Source organism: Nicotiana attenuata, chromosome 7, assembly GCF_001879085.1.
Source record: "Nicotiana attenuata strain UT chromosome 7, NIATTr2, whole genome shotgun sequence".
In the NCBI taxonomy this organism is placed as follows: domain Eukaryota; kingdom Viridiplantae; phylum Streptophyta; class Magnoliopsida; order Solanales; family Solanaceae; genus Nicotiana; species Nicotiana attenuata.
Window position 1 is genome coordinate 37909153 of NC_031995.1, and position 12719 is coordinate 37921871.

At 41.3% G+C, this 12719-nt stretch overlaps 1 protein-coding gene across 1 annotated transcript; it reads left to right on the top strand.

Moving 5' to 3' along the window:
* LOC109229973 lies at window positions 1576-2004 on the top strand. The gene has a single exon (XM_019395517.1). It carries the CDS (start codon window positions 1576-1578, stop codon window positions 2002-2004), a length of 429 nt encoding a protein of 142 aa, XP_019251062.1.

The following is a 12719-nucleotide window of genomic DNA, read 5'->3' on the forward strand; positions in this document are numbered from 1 at the left end:
ATCGAGATCATTTCCAAGCTCTCTCCACAAACTTCAGTTAAAGGTGTCCGAAGTTTTTTGGGGCATGCCGGCTTCTATAGGTGTTTCAACAAAGACTTCTCCAAAATTGCAAATCCCATGTGCAAACTCCTTGAGAAAGATTCAAAGTTTGTATTTGACGAGAAATGCCTCAAAGCCTTTGAGGAATTGAAAGAAAAGCTCACCAGGGCACCTATTATTGTCACACCCGAGTGGTCTCTTCCATTCAAACTCATGTGTGACGCCAGTGGTGTAGCTATTGGGGCAGTGCTTGGCCAACGTCATAACAAGATTCTTCACCCTATCTACTATGCAAGAAAGACACTCAATGGCACTTAAATGAATTATACGGTGACTGAGCAAGAACTTCTTGCCATTGTCTATGCCTTTGAGAAATTCCGGGCTTATTTGTTGGGATCCAAGGTGATAGTGTACACCGACCATGCTGCTCTTCGCTATCTTATAGCAAAGAAGGATGCAAAACCTAGGTTGATTCGGTGGGTCCTGTTTTTGCAAGAGTTTGACTTCGAAGTCGAAGATCGAAAAGGGACGAAAAATCAAGTGGCGGATCACCTGTCTCGGCTTGAAGAGGCAGGGAGGCCAAAGGAAGATCTTGCAATCAATGATGCTTTCCCAGATGAACACATATTGGCATGGTCGAACTCATTTTCTCCTTGGTATGCCGACATCGCTAACTTCTTGGTTATTGACCTTGTTCCTGAAGGTTTGGAAGCTTATCAAAAGAAAAAGTTCTTGCGGGAGTGTAGGCATTACTATTGGGAAGAACCCTTCTTGTTCCGTAATTGTGCTGACAACATCATCAGGCGGTGTGTTCTGGAAGATGAGGTAATGCCAATTCTTAAGGCATGCCATGATTCGCCAGTTGGGGGTCATCATGGAGGAAATCAGACTGCGGCAAAAGTACTTGAATGTGGTTACTATTGGCCAACAATCTACAAGGATGCAAACCAGATGGTCAAGGAATGTGACCAATGTCAAAGGCAAGGGTCAATATCTAAGCGACATGAGATGCCAATGAACTTTGTACTAGAGGTTGAGATCTTTGACGTGTGGGGAATAGACTTTATGGGCCCTTTTGTGAGCTCGTATGGCATGACCTACATCTTGGTGGCTGTGGACTATGTCTCTAAATGGGTTGAAGCAATCGCCTTACCGAACAATGAAGCAAGGAGTGTGAATGCATTTTTAAAGAACAACATATTCACACGGTTTGGTATGCCAAGAGCCATCCTGAGTGATGGTTGGTCTCATTTCTGTAACAAGGCTTTCGCTGGGCTGCTTGAAAAATATGGTGTAAAGCACAAGGTGGCCAAACCTTATCATCCTCAGTCGAGTGGTCAAGTTGAAGTGTCGAACAGATAAATCAAGAATATCCTAGCGAAAACTGTCAATGCCAACAGGACCGACTGGTCAAGGAAGCTATATGATGCATTGTGGGCCTATCGCACAACATTCAAGACCCCCATTGGCACTTCACCATACAGGTTGGTTTTCGGCAAAGCTTGTCACTTGCTAGTAGAACTTGAGCACAAAGCTATGTGGGATTTAAAGAAGCTGAATCTTGATTGGGCTGAGGCTGCTAACCTAAGGATGACACAACTCAATGAGATTGAAGAATTCCGTCTTCATGCCTATGAGAGTGCAACCATGTACAAAGAACGGATGAAGTTTATCCACGACAAGAAGATCTTGAAACGGGAGTTTAATTCAGGTGATTTGGTGTTACTTTTCAACTCGAGACTCAAGTTATTTCCGGGCAAACTCAAGTCCAAATGGTTTGGACCATTCAAAGTTGTGCGTGTGTCTCCCAATGGCGCTATTGAACTTGAGTCAGAAGATGGGACTCAGACCTTCAAGGTAAATGGGCAACGAGTCAAACATTACCTCGGAACAGCCGGAGAAAGGCATGTGATAGAACAAATTGCTCTACGAGATGATCCAACAGCAGCTTCCACTAAGGATTAATCCAAAAGGAGTAAACTGCGTCGTGCCGCAACGTTAAATCAAGCGCTTCTTGGGAGGCAACCCAAGTGTGGTAACACTCTTTTGTAGTTTATTTTTATTTTTTATGTAGATTAGATTGAGCAAGTTGACGTGTGTGCTAGAGTGCAGGTAAAATATCATGAACATGGTCTTAGTGCTGAAGAAACTGAAGGAAAAAGAGGTCCAAATTAAGCGACAGCTATGCGGTCGCATAATGACTATGCGGACCGCATAGTCATCGCAGGCCCAGGTAGAATGTTTGGCTAATTTCATTGTCAGCTTTGCGGTCGTTGCTCGTTTATACGGACCGTATGTGAAGTGTGCGATCGCATCTTGCATCGCAGATTTGCACCTACACGACCCAGTCATCAGCCCACCGTATAACACTTATGCGATCGCATAGTGTGCTATGCGATAGGCTCTTACACAGCATAAATGCTAGGTATAAACATACCCACCTCTCTGCACACACCCACATTTGAACGAAACAAAACCAAGTAAATAAAAAAACAAAGAACGATCAATTCTACTAAGGATCAAGGAACGGATTCAAACCTATTCACAAGTCCTCTCATTCCCATTGTAAATCGTCGATCTTGAGGTATGATTTCTGGTTCCGTTTCTCTGTTCTTCACTCTCATTTGTCTTTAATTTGACTGCCATGAACTCCTTGTGCTTGTGACTGGCCAAATTGGGTCATCATTGTGAATTGATTATGGGTTAAAAAGGTGAATGGCATGATAGTAGGAAGCGGATTTTTGATTTTATTTGGTGAGGAGTAAATTGAGGGTTGGTGGTGTGTCTTTCGCCACGAACCAAAGAGGGGGAAGTCTGAGTACCCCTCTCTCTCCATCTTGATTGAAGATTTTGAATAAAAAAGAAGAAGAAACAATGGCGGAAATGCAGGGTAGGGTTTAATTGTCATAAGGATGATGAGTTTTGCGGGCCGCATAATGGCTTTGCGGTCCGCATAATCACCGCATTCCATCGTCCAGGTTGCCCTACGTTACGCCGGATTATGCGATTGCATCTGTGATCGCATACCTATTATGCGGTCCGCATAGGTACCGCATACTGAAGCAGTCCTTCAGGTTTCTAGCCATCTATTCTGCGGTCGTTTTGCGATTGCATAACCACTTATGTGGTGGTTTTGCTATCGCATACCTGTTAATACCTTTTTACTTCTGCCCATATGCGATGGTTCATACTTGATATGCGACCGCCTAACCAGCCGCATAGTAAAAAAAAATTATTTTATTTTGTCTTTCCCTGAGATCTTTCACTTACTCCTACAATGTTTCATCAACAGGCATGGCACCCAAGAGGTCTAATCCAACACGAACACCGCCCGATAATCGACAGAAACGGGCTGCCAATCCCAGCCAACAAGCACAACAAGCAAAAAGGCAGCGATCTCCGGCACTCCACATTACCACTGAGCACTCCTCCCAGTCTGAAGAGGAGGAGTCACAGAGTGACCTCAGACCTCCGATTGATTTGCAGGCTGAGGCACGCAGGAAGCTAGGGGAGGACCTTAACCTCCGGTTTGGGGTCCAGGGCTCCATAGATTTGTACAAAGCAACTCTTTCAAAGAGGAAAATTCTAGAGGAGAAGCAATTGAGCTTAAATGGGCTGTCGGAACATTACCCTCACATACTTGAAACATCAAACAGAGACAGTGGGAGTTCTTCATTGAGGTCCCGGATGAGTATAACGAGACAATTGTGAGGGAATTTTATGCTTCATATGGTGCCTCGAGGACTGCTCATCAGAAACGCAACAGGATCTTTTCAAAGTCGGTCCTAGTACGAGGGGTTGAAGTTGGGTGTGGTCCTGAGATGATCAATGAACGGTATTTCGCAGATTGGCAGCCAGGAATAGCTGAATATAATGCCAAGGTAGCCAACAAACACAGTGAGCGTGCCTGGTTTGCCTCAGTGATAGCAAAGGGGACACCAGCTTGGATTGACCCAACATACAAATTTTCAAGGAGGATCTCACCAGGGAGGGTCGCTACTGGCTTAGCTTTGTTACATCCCGTCTGATGCCGTCCAGAAATGAAACCGATATAAAAATTGAGAAAGCCCTTCTCATTGCGTGCATCATGACAGGGATCAAGATTGATGTGGGGGATATAATATTCCAGGAGATAGGAATCAGAGCCAAGCAGAAACAGACATCACTTCCTTTCCCCTGCATGATCACTGCTATTTGCCAAGCTGCACGTGTGCCTCTTCTACCTAGGCACGACAAAATGGAATATGCTACCAAAGACATAGACATCATGAGAATCAGTGACACAGTAGCAAAGGAAACTGCAGCTCAGCTTGAGACTCCCATTCCTCCTCTCGCAGATACAACAGTGTCAGAAGGTCCAGCACTGCCAGCCACCTCTCTGGTCCTAGATACCTCCACAGCTACTCCACAGCCATCTACGGCACAGTACCAGGTTCCATTGCCAGCTCTGTCCAAACTGGGTCTACTTGCTCATCATGCCAATGCTAAGGTAGACCGGCTTATCATGGAAATTCCCAACCTCATTCGACAGGCATTGTCCCCTATCCAATCCTCCGTGACTGTTCTTCAGCGGCAACATCAGACTTATGAGGATCGCCTCAAGTGCGTTGAAGCGCGTCTTGAGAAGGTTGATTGGGGTGAAGTTGGAGGTATGCCACAGCTCCGGCAGGATGTGAGTGACCATAGCTCTCGAAGGATGGAGAGCAGGGTGCTGACACGTCCGTCCCAGGCGTAGACATTGATTTTACTGCATTGATGGCAGCCCTAGAGGCACAATAGGTTGAGACCTCTAGAGCTAAAACTCCTCCCGCTCATATTGATGTCCCTTCAGATGAGGAATCTGGAGATAGTGAGGAGTCCGATGAAGGGGAGTCAGGAGATGAAGAGACGGATGAAGAGGCGCTGGATGAGGACATAGAGGGTCTTCAAGAAAAAGGTAAACATGTTGTTTTCTCTACAAGGGTCACAGTTGAAGAGGAAGCAGCTATGCAGACAGCAATTGCACATTCGCTAGCAGATTTGGTCGCCAAAGCACATACCTCGACCACTCAGCCATCACCGGGCGAGGCTAGCAGCTCCCAGGCCCCAGCTCCAGCATCACAGCAGGGGGAGCTTCCTACTATACCCTCACAGCAGTTGGAGCCTCTTGCTCCAACCATGACAGAGGCCACTCAGTCCGAGCTTCCACCAGCTGTAGTTTCACTACCAGCAGCCGAGCCCGCAGATGTCCCAGATCCTTCAGCCTCCCCGAGCGCCTAGTGCGTCCCAGGAAGTCCTTGAGCTTTCTTTTGCTTTACATATGCATTGGGGACAATGCATGATCTTTGATTGGGGGTGGGGTAGTTATGATCATAATCTTGTGCCCATGTTTTGTAGAACTATTTTGTTGTACCCCATGTTTGTATATATAAAACTCTTGTAGTTTAGCAATGTACCCATGTTTGTATATATAAAACTCTTGTAGTTTAGCAATGAATTCCATTTGGTTTTTCTTCGCGGATTTCTTTTCCAAAAGTGTAATTGTTGAAACACGAGAGTAGCATGAAATGTTTTGACTTAGTTCGTGTTGACTGTGTAGCTCCAAGCATGTGCCAAGTGTTGTAAATATGCAATACCTTTCCTTCTTTTGAAAAAAAAATACAAAAAAAATGTGTTAGTCAATCATTCTTGTGAATTTGAGGCTCGCTCTTTGACTTTATGCTTATTCAGAATCTTACATATGTTGAGATGAAAGTGTTGAGTTGCTTTGTGTCACTTGAGGGGTGAAACTATGTTGAGTTGAACAATTCATGCGTTGTGAGTGAGTGAGGATTCGTATGAATAATGCACATGTCTAACTTGTGATGTCTAGAACTTGCCCGGTTGGTTTCTTAATGCGACTCTCAGGTTAATGATTTGATGTTGAAATGACCTTAGGCTTTCCTTGTGATTACCAGCCAGTTTTGGCTAAATTGCTGGTACATTAATTACCCTAGTTACCCCCTTTGAGCCTTTAACCTTTCATTGGATACCACATTACAAACCTTTACCCTTTCTGTAAAGTAATTCCTTCTTTTGAACCCATCCCTCCTTGAACGTATGAGATTGAGGATTAAAGCCTAAGTTGGGGGTGCCGTCATAAAGTGGAAATTGGCAAGGTTTGCTACTGTGTGTATATATATAAATGAAACAAAAAAAAAAGAAAGAGAAAATAAAATATAAATGAGGAGTCTTGTCAAATCTCGAAGAAATACTTTGAGGTGGTTCTAGGTCGGTAACCCGAGGGAAATAAAGGCTTTGTAGTAAAAGAGCATAATATATGTAGAGTTCAAGGAGGGTATAACCACTACATTCCTAAATAGTCATCCAACCCGTCCCGAAGCCTACATTCTAACCCGTGAAAAGTCCTTAGTGATCTACGGTCAATCATTCCTGAGATAGCGGCAAAGTTAAAATAAGGGCAAGCATATGGACTGATACTTGTAGCATGTAGCTTTTGTTCCGAGTGTTGGAGTGTTTTGATTGCATCCCCTGTATATATATATGAGTGGGGATTTTCTTTGTTTTGAGTGCGCATGAATTGCAAGACTTGGCAAAAGATAGGTTCTTGAAGTAGAACACAAGTGCACTTCACTGTGAATAACATTTTGTCATTTTGGTCGAGGCTCTAAGGTCAAGAATTGATTAGTCTAATGATTGAATGATAAGTTGTTTTTCAGGAAGGGTAAATAAATGGGGTCACATGCTTGTTAGCTGTCAGTCAAAACCATCGATAGTCATTACGGTTTTGTGGATTGTCGGAAATAAAAGTAGTATATAATAGGATAGTGTTGTTTTAGTTGCTTGAGGGCAAGCAAGAGTTTAAGTTGAGGGTGTTGATGTGCCGTAGAATTTCGGCACAATTGATACCAATTACTTAGATTTTAACTTGTCTTTTAATACATTTGTAGTTAATTTTGATCAAGTTTGGTTGTTTTGTAGTGCATGAGGTTGAAGGCCCGAAAACATGGAAAAGAAGTCGAAAAGTCATGAAAAGACGAATATGCTGCAAGTATGCGGTCGCATAACTCACATGCGGACTGCATAACTAACCTGGTGATCGCAAACAGAGACAGTCTTTTGAGCCAACTGAAGAAGCAAATATGCAGTCCATTATGCGGTCGCATAACACACATGTGGACCGCATAACCATTATGCGACTAAAGCCAGATCTGGGGTTCAGCAAGTCTGCGACGGAGTGTTTAATATGCCGTCCGCATAACTGGTCTGCGGCCAGTATGCGATCGCATAAGCTGTCTGAAGGGGTATTTTTGTCCGATTTTGACTACGACTTTTGGTTCAGTATAATGATAATAACTAGGGTTTTAGTGGGGCATTCAAGTCTGAAACAAGGTCCTACTTAGAGAGCATTGGATACTTCATTTATTTGGAGTTTTGTGAAGAAGGAATCTTACACTTTTGTAAGCTTTATGGTTTTATTAAATGCTTTGCTCTTGTATTTTAGTATGAGTAGCTAGTTTTAAATACTAAGGTTGTGGACCCTAGATGGGTGTAATGTTAATGGGTATTTAACATTGAATATATATATAATGATTGGTTGATATTTATTCAATTCTTGTTCTTTATTTATGGCTGGTGTTGATACCCAATTTTTTCCTGTATATTTTTATATGCAAAATAATTTCAAAATAGTATATATATGCATATATAAGTGTGCCCAAATTTTTTAGTATTTTTCCTAATTTTAAAAGATTTTTTGAACCCATTTATTGCCCTATTTTAATAGTACAAAACTAATAATTATTCCCAAAATTATCTTTTTTGGTGATTCACTTATTTATCCTCATATTTACACCAAAATATAGCTAATGTAATTTTTTTAGTTTTTTTACAAATATTTGGTATTTAAAAGCTAAATTGTATATAATTGCAATTTTAGCCAATTTTAAGATTTAATAGCATTTTACAATTATGAAATTGGTTCCAATATTTTTAAATTAATATTTATATACAATTAATTGATTTAGCACCTNTTTTATTTCAATTGTAGCCCAAATTAATTCCCCCAATTAACCCAATTTCAACCCCAAACGGACCGGCCCAATTTCTAAATTACCCGCCCCTGACCCAGCTAATCTAACCCGCCCGGCCTCCCCTTTCGATCCAGGCCGTTGATCATTTTGATCAACGACCACAATCATTCCTTTCCTTTTTAATTTTACAAACACCCAACCCTAAAATCATTTCCCCTTAACCCGCCGCCTCTGAAATCCTTTCCTCTCTCAGACTCTCTCGAAACCCTAGCCCCTCTCACCGTCTTCTACCTTAAACTCACCGGGATCCATGGCTTCCCAGGCCATGAGAACCCCACGCTCACCTCCCTGTGCTCTTATACACTTGATACTTGGAGATTCGAGGTCTGACCTCGAAGGTCTTCACTCAGATCTTTGCAAACTCAAGGTTCTACGGCCATCTCCGGCCTTGCTCCGGCGTACAATGGTGTTTTGAGCCTGGTTCTGACTTATCCGACTCAGATCGGACCTTTTCCAAGCCTTTCTCATTCTAGGGTTCTTATGAAACCCTGATTATTCGAGGTTCCCTCCGATTTTTCTTAGATCTGTCACGTATCTATGCTCTACTTGGGTTTTTAAACGATTTCCCCAACTTTTCTTTCAAAATTACTTTTAAAATCACTTCTTTTCGATTTAGGGTTTTCTGAAATGCTTATGACTTTTCTTCCCCTTTTCCTTGTGTGTATTTGTTTGCTACTGCTTTCTTATGTTTCCTTTTACCACGCATGTTCTTCTGTGCTTCTATATTTTTTGTTTTCCTACTGTGTTTCTATACCACGCTCACATGTTTATCCCACTATGTTTTCCTATATGCTCTTTTGCTATACATTTCCAGTGTTCTTGTGGTCTCCTACTGTATTTCTTTTATTAAGTTCTTAAGTCTCTTTGTTTGCCTTCCGCTGAACCATGTTGAGTTTCTAAAAAAAGACTTTCTTAAAACATGTTTTTTCTACTGCATTCTTAGGTGTTTTAGTATTTCTCTCTTCTGAACCTTGTTTAAGTTCTTCTACTATATCTTCTACTGTGTTTACTGTTTTCTCTTCTAAGTCCCTTCTGAAAGGTTTTTCTTAAACATGTTTCTTCTACTATCATGTTGTTCTCTCATTGTGCTTTGAGTTAGTTCCTTCACTCTGTTTGCTTTGAATTTTCTATTGTATTTGCTTGTCTTCTCATGAGATTCTGAAAAGAAATCTCTGAGCCTGTTGCCTCCTCATCTCTGTATTTGACTCGAGGTGGAAACCCTAGAATTTGGGGGTTCCGCCGAGTTTGGTCATGTGATTGAACTAGGGTTGTGTTTGAGAACCCTTGACTCTTTCGGACTAATCTCTGAGCTTACGAACTGAGTTTGGACTCCCTTGTTTTCATGTAATTCTGACTTCTCTAGAGTTTTCACTAGCCTTACAATGGCATGACAAATTTCTTCATGTTTTAACGTGTCTGTATGCCTTTATATGTGATGAATATTTCTTCAAAAAGGGTTTTCCAACTTGTGATTGATTCAGAATTCCTTTTAATAGGTCTAATTGATTTGTTACTGATTTTCCTTAAGTTAAATCTTTTCATCTTTCTGACTTGGTTCATTCATACAAAATTTTTGACTTATGATTTCTTGGATGTCAATTGATTTCCTTTCCTTAAATTTTACAACCGTGTACTGTCAAGACCTTGTCCTTAAATAAACCTCTATGTATTTACTCCTCTTGTACTGCTTTGAAAAGCATTTAATTAATCTCTTTCCTTAATTAGTTTTACCCGTTTGAAATCAGAATCCCTTAATTAAAGGGAAACCTTGTGTAATTGATTTTCAAACTATTTTCTTACCTATTTCTGCTTGCTTTCTACACTATAAAAAGGGCACGACCCTTTTACACTTTCGACACACACACACACACACACACACACACTTCAGACTTCGTACTTACAATCTCATAAAACTCATACTTGGAGTATTCTTGCTTCTTGTCTGCACTTTGGCTTTACAAGACTACTGCTTTCTTTTGCTTGTTTCCTTGAGACTGGTATGTTCTAGTTTTAGTTTCAGCATCATCCCAATGTGTTTACTTACAACCTTTACATCCATGTCTACTTTAGTGTCTATATGGAGTTAAATGTCAACTAGCATGTTAATTTCCTTTCATCTGTTTCTGCTGTGAATCCCTGCACCCCTGTTTCCCTCTATGTGCTTCGAGTGGTAGTTCAGAACAAGGCAATATGCAAGTTATTGTTCATGTTTGGAGTTGATCCCTTTGGGGATCCTAACTCCCAAAACAATGTGTTCTAACAGGCCGGTGGGGTGTGCCAGCATTTCCTATTGCTATGGTATGCCCACTAGCCTGTCTTTGCCACTTACCTTTTCCTCTTTTCAGAATTCCCTCTCTGCACTTACACTCACTCTTAGCTTCTATGTTCTGCCCCTCTCTTGTGAGCCTTGCCTTGGGACCTTGAGTTCCCTCTGAACTTGGACACTTGAGGGCTGGCCCTTCCACACTGCACTATGACTCAATCCTGCAATGTATTTAGGTGTGAGCATTGCGCGGAGTCCATTTGAGGCTCTTAGGGAACTCTGACACATCCCAAACGAGAGAAAGGCTTTGGATCTCGATCTTTGGAGTTGGTTTACTTCATACTTCAGACAGGAAGTCTGAATCAGGCTCTCCTTGGTTGTAATTTTAATTTTTTCTGATATAGTTTCTTTATTTTATTTTTGGACTGTAATAATTTTGTAATAAACTTCTAGGGTGATTAGTGAAAAGGGAAGGGTAACCATGCATGCAAAGGGGTAGATATTATGCTCATAGCGAATTACTACACTTCTGTATTCATGTATCCTGCTTACAGCTTTGCACGTCTGCACCCACATAGATATCCTGCTCATAGGATTTTCTACATCCATGTAGATACCATGTCTATAAGGAATTCTGCATCTCACATATAGATACTATGTCTATAAGGAATTCTGCATCTCATATGTAGATACTATGTCAATAAGGAATTCTGCATCTCACATATAGATACCATGACTATAAGGAATTCTGCATTATCACATGTAGATTCCATGTCTATGAGTTAACCAGAAATCTAGATCCCGCATATGCATTGGTCACTAGGCAAACCTGTTTATAGGACTAAAACCTAACAACATTCAGATATCATGCCCATAGGGTTTTCCGGCATTAACAAACCTGGAGTTTCCCACGGTATTCCAGCCAGTCCTCCTATTTCCTCAAGCAAGGGTGTCATCTCAATGTCTCCAAAGCGGAACACAGACCTATCACAATCCAGGAATAGAGTGGCAGCTTCTATGATTTTGTTGTTGGGTTGAATTTCCAGGAGAGAAGGTAGATTTCCTAGATATTTCCTGACAAGAGCCTGATCGCTGGAATGAAGATCCTCCCACCAGCTTAGCAATTTGGGGCGGATGTTGGTGACCATGCCGAATCTAGGGACTTCGTGCCTCATGTTTCTGCAAGACAAAAGGTTAGGCCCTTACCCCCACCAGACTCAACTACTAAATATTAATAATTGGCATAGAAGCATTTAGTTCTCCAAATAAATGCAACAAACGTGGTAGTGTCCGTTGGGGTTTCAGGGAAACCCTGTGGACTTTGGACAAGGCTATCTTAAAGAGTCATTATACGGACAACATAGCTGACTCGACTAGGTTTGACCATGATGCATGCACAATTAAACATAGTAAGGTTTTTATGGGGTATTAGACTGGTACGCTTGAGCGGACAACTCAAGAGGGAAAGGCGCGGAACCGTCTACTACACCGTTGATCGACTGGTTTTACCGCAAACATGCCTTTGCCGGATTTAGGGGGTGATAATATCGGAAGAGCGCAACCACTCATTATAAGCGTTGCTATGGTATTTTGTTTGGCACGAGTGGAATATGATTTTGAAAACATGCTTATGCAATAATTACAACAAGTTGTCACGTATTTGCACGTTCATAAAGTAATAATTACAACAGTTTCTCATAATTTACAACAGTATTAAAGGAAAGCGATAAAGGAAAGCATTAAGAGAAATAAAGGAAAGAAACAAAGAGCCAAGTCAGTTTCGAGGTAGAAGAGGGAAAAAATACTTAAAGGCATTTAAACAAATAAAGATATATAAAGAAGATAAAGTCACAAATAGCATGAAATGGTAAAAGCCTTAAAGAAATCCCCAGCAGAGTCGCCATGCTGTCGATACCCCCTTTTTCTCACAAAATCGGGTTTATGACATTTGGGAGAACAACTCGTTCCCTTTTGGGAATTGGGTTTGAATTGAAGAGTCTCCACCTAATGATTAAGTGCATTAAGACACTAAGAAGAATTTTGATCTAGAAAACCAGAGATTGGGTAAGGGCTTGAAATTATCCCGAGGGGAAGGTGTTAAGCACCCCTCGAGATCCACTAGTGTGGTTCCCGGCCATACTATAATTGTGACTTTAAACAACAAGTAGACAAGTAAGAGTTTCAAATATGAGGGGGTTTTCACATAATTGTTGCAAGTAATTAAAGTTAAAGAAAAAGCTGAAATTTGGAGAGAAAAAAAGCATTTTTTTGAAATTCTGAAGGTAATAAAATAAACAAGTAAAGGGAAGGGGGTCCTAGGTTTATAAATAATATGGATCACTCCA

Bases quoted from the DNA above. Each gene is read 5' to 3' on its own strand.
- LOC109229973 (XM_019395517.1), top strand. From the start codon at position 1,576: ATGTGGGATTTAAAGAAGCTGAATCTTGATTGGGCTGAGGCTGCTAAC.